Source organism: Dermacentor andersoni, chromosome 1 (genome assembly GCF_023375885.2).
Source record: "Dermacentor andersoni chromosome 1, qqDerAnde1_hic_scaffold, whole genome shotgun sequence".
Lineage (NCBI taxonomy): Eukaryota > Metazoa > Arthropoda > Arachnida > Ixodida > Ixodidae > Dermacentor > Dermacentor andersoni.
In genome coordinates, this window is record NC_092814.1 from 133372392 (window position 1) to 133380608 (window position 8217).

Genomic DNA, 8217 nt, shown 5'->3' on the forward strand with positions numbered 1-8217 from the left:
TTGGCGTTTATTCGTGGAGCCCCGCGGGGGGCGTCCACGGAGTGTGGGGCGGTATAGGAGAAGCTCCGACTTTTCAGGGGAACAGCGGAGTCCCGTGCCTTCAAGATAATTTTCTACAACGTCAATGGCGTCTTGTAGGGCAGTTTCGATTTGGCCGTCACTGCCCTTTGCAGCCCAGATTGTAATGTCGTCGGCGTATATGGTGTGTTCAATGCCGTCGAGTTTTTGTAGTTCTTGTGCTAATCCGAGCATAACCAGATTAAACAGTATTAGGGAAATGACAGAGCCTTGCGGTGTGCCCGCGCTGCCGAGGGAGAGTTCCTCCGATCGGATGTCTCCGACCAACACGAAGGCCTTCCGAGTGGATAGAAATTATCTTACGTAGTTGTAAGTGCGTTCTCCAAGGTTGAGCAAGGAGATGCGCTCCAGGATGGTGGAGTGCCTTATGTTATCGAAGGCGCGCTCGAGGTCGACGCCCAACCTGAGGTTATAATAAAGCAGGCGGCGCAGGATCTCCGGGGCACCCAAGGTGTAGCGGGGGGATCAAAGCTGGAAGCAAGGCGGCCCGTGGGTTGGGACCGCGGAGGCCGAAGCGTGCCAGCCGATCTTATACACCCCTGGCACGCGCAGGCCTCTGCGAGCCCCAACCCACGGACTAGTCCGGGTTCTAGCTTTGGTGTCCTGGAGGCGCCGCCAATAATGCAAAATAATGACACGCTGTTTCAATTGGTAAAAAAAAAACACGAATCAAGAAATATAATTACGTCCATCCGCCAACATGCGACGCTAAAAGTTCAGCACTACCACGCCCCGCGACTTCTGCCGGCACGCCTAGGGACAAACGCGTACAACAGGCGCTAAGAAACTCCTCCGTAATGCCTAGGCAGAGTCATACTCAATGAGCAAAAGTCCCCACATTTCCTCTCTCGCACCTGATCTTACCCGCGCATGCGCGCAAACGTCCGGCGTCAGCGTAAGTGCCACGCCCCGCTGTACCTACTAGCAATTGTGAATACGCCTCCGGGATCGGTCCGCATTACGAACTAGTTCTATAGTAGCAGCTAACGCTATGTAGAAAGTGTGCAAAACTGTAACGTCGTAATGTGATCGGCCCAAGTCGAACAGGGTTTGACTTTTCATCCCAGCAATACAAATGCCATCGTCATTTTAAATCACATGGCGTAGCCATAGGTACGTACGACTGTATAACGCGCAGTCGCTGATGACGTCACAATTCATGTTTCTCTCCCTTACGCTCGTCCAGTACCTATGTAGAACCCAACAATCGGCATGTCGTAAGCTCGCGTCGAACGGCCAGAAAAGGATTCATGCCGTCGGCATCACAAGATCGTCGTCACCCTCGTCTTGCTGTTGTCACACACACACTCGCGTCAGACACACAGCTGTTCGTCTTACACAAACACGTTGGTCCAACATGCAACGCTTGGCGTAATCGCAAACGATGCTGAGTAGCCAGCTAACAGCAAAATGCTTTGCACAACGTCGATTCCCTCAGTGCGTGGAATCTCCTTAATCTTTCCCCCCAAGGGTATCGAGGTCGAGGGCCTTTATTCAAACCAAAAATATAATGAACAGTTGACATGTCAGTAGTTTATAATGTTTTGACTAGGTGCAGGTAATCCTTAGTTCCTATAATATGAAACCAAGCAAAAACACTATAGGAGAGGTCAGACGATGGCACTACAATGGTAATTCCACATGATCAATCGGGGAAAATTCATAAAGTCTGCACACCGCCTGGACTTTGCTGTTTACTCTTCTCTATTGAATCCAGCAAACACTTATCAGTAATTTCTTTCCATAAATGCGAGACTAATGTGGCTTCATTTCAATACAAGTGATCATGCCTTTTCAGACATTTACAGCACATGATGCCTAAATGTGGTCTTTAACCAATTATGAAAGGTCGGCCATTTGCCATTACACATACAGTCCACTGATATCATTAAGTGGAGCTGCATGCTGTGCGACTACCACATGTAAAGGTAAGGACACTTTACTCCACTGAACAAGTGTAATGGGCTGAAATTAGCAGCACAGTGTGTAGCAAAATAGTAAACTTAATACATCGCGCTGCTGCAATGTCCCTTTAACCTGGCTTCACTGGAGCTCTTCATCACTGCTCAGATGTTGATGATGTTAATGAATCAGCTCAGACAAGATGGCAAATTTTATTTCTGTTCATGTGTGTGTTATTGTCTACATATGTGATGTGCATGGTAAAATCTAAATAAAGCATGGTAAAGAAATGACTCCTAATATATCTTGTACATGGGACTAAAATACAACTTCACAATGACATGCATGTTACCAATGCAAAAATTATTGATGTCCTCCACCAAAGTAAAACAACACACCTATTTTGTTTACACATAAATCAAGATAAATTTTTATATGGGCAAAAAGTAGAGCATCTCGGGTTAATAGTAATAAATTAGTAAACGAAAACTAAACTGCTCCTCATGCCCATGGGGTAGCTACTACCCCGCGCAGCAAGTATGGCTCTAGCTGCGAAAATACTTATTTAGGTACTAATAATTAAAAGAAGTTTTCATATTGACAAAGCTGGCAATTCTTGTGGAACAAACACTTCCAAGCACCATGACCTCAACATGTATTTCAATGCTCAGTGATAGTTACATACACTGCAAAAATAGATGATTGAAATAGAAATGGAGCAACTGAAATAAGATGCTGCAGTTTTCATAATGTCGGCAACTACAGCCTTTACAATTGAGTGTGCAACATATCTAAAACATTTTTGTTTCCTTATGAGTCAGTATAGGTCTATGAAAATTTGTGAGCTGTGACATTCCTGCATAATAGGTTTCATCATTCACAGATTCAGCTTCACAATGCTGATAAATGAAATTTCCACAAACTTTCACGTTTTCAGCTACTAATATTAGCAGCTGAAAACTATTTTCCAGTTTATTTCTGTTTCTTACATAGGTTTGTGATGCATTTCTTAGCAATACTTTGGTTCTTCTTTGTTGTTTACAAGGAAACAAATCTCATTTGATGTGTTAGAAGCAGTGCACAATATATATATATATATATATAGAGAGAGAGAGCACTGACAACATTGAGCAGTTCATCGATAACACAAATGTACATACAAGGAAAACAAAAATACGAAAGTAACAAAGAATAAATGCGTCTCAACTCGTCTGCCATATTTGCATTCTCTTGTCATAAAATGATGCCTTCTCAGATTTTCAACCTCCATTTTCCTTTTTTTCAACTCTTACGTGGGCCACAAATCACTGTTTTCTATAGCGCATGACATAAACAAGATAAAATGTTTATCAGACGCTCTTGCATTGTCAGGTGATCTTGTTTTTGTCATAAGCACGAAAAAGGACATCGCAGTTAGCCAAAGCGACACCAATATGGCACGCCCATCAATATCAGTGCGGTCTTGACACTGACGCATACACTTGTTATGTACAGGTAAGTGCTTAGCAAGTTACACAAAACAGCTAAACCTCAAGCACTCAATGCTCGAAATGACCCATTTTGATCGGCGATCGGTCAAGCGATCATAAGCGATATCACGCAGCTGTGATCCACAAGCTCGTAATCATAAATTAAACAGCCGATGAATTTTAACAGCAGTTCGCTTTATCAAAAAGTGTGTCCATGCCAAATAACGCTAACGCCGAACGAGCGATCGTGGTTTCACGATGAGCAGCCGGCACTCATGCTAAACGAAAAAAAAAAAAAAAAAGCTAGTGCATGACGCGGCAACGGCGCACGCACGTGAATTCAAATACGCATACCAATGATGGTGTCATGCGTATTGAACTGAGTAGTATAAGTGTGCCCAAATCACGGCGCACCAGGCGTGGCGCAACGGTTTGAGGGCTCCGCTCCTTCCGTAGTGGTCAAACAAGCCACACGCCCCCTCCAAGCGCGGCGCTTAGAGTGAGCACACTCAGAGCTGGTGGAATATGAGTTGCAGCTAGACGTTTAGCCTAGGTCACTGTCGTGCATGTCGGCAAACAATAGCTAACGTCAACGAATGCTGCTATCCTGCTCACCTTCCAAGTCAACAACCTTGCCGGCACGCTTGAGGGCCCTGACCGCTTCGTCGTGTGTTGCGTCCCTCAGATCTTCCCCGTTGACCGACAGGATGGCGTCTCCAACGTAAAGCTGTTCCGTTGTGTCTGCTGCCATGCCTTTGAAGATCTTGCTTATGAGGATGGGCATCTTGTTCTCTTTGCCGCCCTTTATGCTGATGCCGAGACCGTTGTTGTCCTGCTTAACTACTCGGACGACCCGCTTGGTGTTGGCGATGCTTTCCGGGATGTCGCTTGGTTCGCTATCCGAAAGCGTGCCGTTATTAGTGATTGGCGGTACTTCATAGCTCTCGTCTAGGCACAAACTGAGATGGTCCTCTTCGAGCGTCGCTAGCACTTTGTGCCATTGCTGTTTGGCGTACACTTCAAGCACGCCCGTGCGAGTGTACGACGACGTCGTAGTCGCCATCTTAGCCCTCGACGGACGACGGCTCGCGAGCTGCAACTCGTCTGCAACTGAGGGCGCAGCCAGCAGTACACGGCGGCCGCGCACGCGCGCAACGCCGTAGAGAAAGGAAATCCAGGAAGGCCGCGTAGTGGTGTAACCTTGCACTTCGCAGCGTTCGCGTTTCGATTCCAGTGATTCGGGGTGTTCGTTGTTCCGTGTTCCGGCGCACGTACGCATGTACGTATATATGAGTACAATACATACACTCTAAAAATGGATGGACGGAAAAACTTTATTACACAACATGATGGCACGTTGGCTTATGTTAGTGGAAAGCGGAATTGGGAAAAATAAAACGAGCTCAGTGTGGTCGCCGCTTCGCTTCCTCACGATTGGAGTGTTCTAGAATACAGTTGAGTGGGATGAGCGGCTGGGGCGGCGCATGCTTTGCAACGAGGCGCGCGACGACGAAAAATACTGTGGCGGCGCTGCGATCGAACTGGATTGGGCAACAAAAGATCGCGCCGTTCTGCTGTTGATTCTGCTCGGTGGGGTCGTCCACACTAAAGCCCCTGCATCCACGCGCCACCGCAAACGTGTATGGAGGGGCTTTAGTTCAAACTGCTTCGCGCGCTTCTGTTTGCGATCAGACCGCTCAAATGGTGTTTATGATTAGATAGGACGTGTTTTTATGCCTTAGGAATAGATGTCTTTCTTTCTTTTCTTTCTTTCATTTTATTGATTTGTAATGCCGCACGGTGACTGCGCGTGCATTGCGGCTGCAATGTCGGCCTTCATTCTAGTATGTTATTGTATTGTTCCCTTTGGAGAACAAATATTTATCATGTTCTTCAAGCAGCATCTATCTCTCGTGTGTGTATCTGCGCATATAGTTTTCCATCAGTAGCTCTTGCGAAACGGAGACGGGAAACATGTAAACTTTCTGCTCGCTGCTTCAAACAAATAAAACATATGTGCCCCATCTGGCACCCTGTACTCTGATTTACGGGAAGTATTCTTATAGAAAAAGAAGAAAAAACTGCAGTGCATCATTCCATTCATGTTTCCGTCTTCCTCGCGTAACAGAATGTGGAGTAATTGGTACAGGTTCGTTTATTGCAGTCGGACCTCGGGCGCCGAAAACAGTTTTAGGAAGCCATATATGGTAATCTAATTGGCCCGTAAGCCACGTAAGTAAGCCACGTAAAATTTTTTGTCCAGTCCATGCTTAACAAAAAGAAAAAAGGAAAAAAAAAAGTGGCGCGGTAGCCTAATTTGGATACATAGTGGATATGGCTAAACGCGAGCTCACAGGTTCAAACCAGGTGGCGGAATTTGATGGGAACGAAATGGAAAAACACTCATGTACTTCTGTTTAGGAGCACGTTAAAGAACCCTAGGTGGTGAGAACTGAACAGGGTGGCTCGTAATCATATCGCCAGACCTAATATACCCGAATTTGTTTAAATAATAATAATAAAAAAAAAGGTAGCTGCATTCTTCAGCTTTTTTTCTAGCGGTGTAAAAGAAAGAAATTCTTCTCGAGATTGATTTCCGTGAAAAACATGCTACGCTTATCCCATATTTCATACGTAAATGTAATGCCGTTCCCAAAACAGCTTCTACATTAAATACGGCTGCTTTCATTTATACGGCGCAGTATTATAAGGACGGTAATTAAGCAATTGAAGGAACGGCATGCCTCGCATACACGTAGAGATATTTGTAGACCTGCTGAGTTCGTTGAAAAAGATAAATGTGGTACCATATACCGGGCACCCAGTTTTAATGTGTTGCAGATATAGTGAGATTTAAAAGAAAAATGTTTTCCTTGCCAGAATCAAGTTAGCAGATATACAGGCTGCCCCACACGGGGCGTTCATAGTGAATGACCGCTAGGAACTTGTTCAGCAGAACCCATTAGCACCCGTGCGTTAATTCTCCCAGGAACTGGTGTGCCTCTGCGCAACAGCCACGACTCTCCAGCAGCACAATCATTCGGAATAAGAGTCCTCACTTGCATCGGCCCCTCACCTTCGAGACTTCAAAAGTGCTGTTATGCGTTACATTCTAACGCAAACGACTATTCAATAATTTCTAATAGTAAATTCTGAAGTCGCATATACGATCTGAATAGTAAATACCATTCGATTAGACTGTATGTTTCTACTTCATTTCGTCTGCTGGCAGGTTTTGAAGGAGATCGCCAGACAAGCTACAGCGATTACATTGGTAAAGACATTCCGGTCTCCCCGATACAATCTGAGCACATGCAATATCTTTTCCCTAACACTGTTGTTCATTTTAACGTCCAATAATTGCCATGATTCTGTTTCTCGGAAAGTCTATTGGTTCCTCTGGGGCACGTGCAGCTTTTAAAGGAAACACGCTTATTCCGGTCGGGAGTTTTCACTTTTTCAATCAGTGCACTTATAATATTTGATAATTTTTCTCTTACATATATGTCGTGGATATATGTATATTAAATTTACCTAAAAGTACATTGGTCATCTGCATCTCTTCGCGCCACGCAGTTAATAAACCTAATTTATTTCACTCTAATAATGTTTTCTGTGATGATTGTCCCTGATCAATATATTCCACCAACAAGAAGCGAGCGTAAAATGACACGATATAAATAACATTTCCTTCAACATCACCAGCCTATTTCATGTCAACCGCAGGACGAAGGCCTCTCCCTGCGATTTCCAATTACCCCTGTCCTGCTCCAGCTGATTCCAACTATAAAATAGCACCCGCGAATTTCCTAATTTCATCACACCACTTAGTCTTCTGCCGTCCTCTACTGCGCTTTTCTTCTCTTGGTACCCATTCTGTAACCCTAATGGTCTCACGGTTATCTAACCTGCGCATTACGTGACCTGCCCAGCGCCATTTCTTTCTCTTCATGCCAATTAGAATATCGGCTATACTCGTTTGCTCTCTAATCCAAACCACTCTCTTTCTGTCTCTCAAGGTTATGCCTAGCATTTTTCGTTCCATCGCTCTTTGTGCGGTCCTTAACTTGTTTTCAAGCTTCTTTGTCAGTCTCAAAGTATCTGCCCCATATGTCAGCACCGGTAGCTTCATGTTGCCCATAGGCGACTTCAATGGCGAAAATTACGTCTTACTTTTAGAAAACAATGTTAAAAATAGCAGTTCACCTGCCTAAAACTACAGTTGTACCGGCCGACAAGAGTCACGGGCGTACCAAAGCAAGTAAAACCATAAAAATATTTACTGCACAGACTTTCTGCGATAAAAACTGGGCGTCCGCCAGCGTCCGCACAACGAACGCGCGTTCGCTAGCAGACGACGCACTTGACAACGACAGCAAAATTGGAGACGTTATGTTGTGCAACCCATGTCACAAATATGTATACGTAGCAAAAAGGTGCCAATATAAATTTGCAGTTAGAGTAAAGCACAATTAAAAAAGCGTACGTGCGTAATTGGTCTCAGCGCCCGCAGCAAAATTGCGTTTTATATGCCGCGAAGAGCGTCTGCGCCCCAATCCAGTTCGCTCGCAGCGCCCTCGCAAAATTTTTCCACACTCGGCGCCTCAGCGGGAGAGCGCCGTTCGGCCCACTCGACCATGGTCTTGTACACTCTAATCACGATTTGAACATGCACGGCCGGACTCGTAGAGTCTCTCACTATGGCCGGACTCGACTCCTTCCTCCGCGAGGAGAGTCGTGGAGTGCGGCCGTGGAACATGTTAATAGT

General features: G+C 45.3%; 1 protein-coding gene across 1 annotated transcript in view; it reads right to left on the minus strand.

Annotated features, from left to right (window-relative positions):
• Window positions 1–4867, minus strand: part of LOC126544257 (beta-1-syntrophin-like) — a 137881-nt gene extending 133014 nt beyond the window's left edge. Inside the window, exon 1 of the mRNA XM_050191511.3 lies at window positions 4065–4867. Within this exon, the coding sequence (XP_050047468.2) occupies window positions 4065–4728 (664 nt within the window). The 5' untranslated portion in view covers window positions 4729–4867. The remainder of the gene's footprint in view (window positions 1–4064) is intronic.
• Between the last annotated feature and the right edge of the window lie 3350 nt (window positions 4868–8217).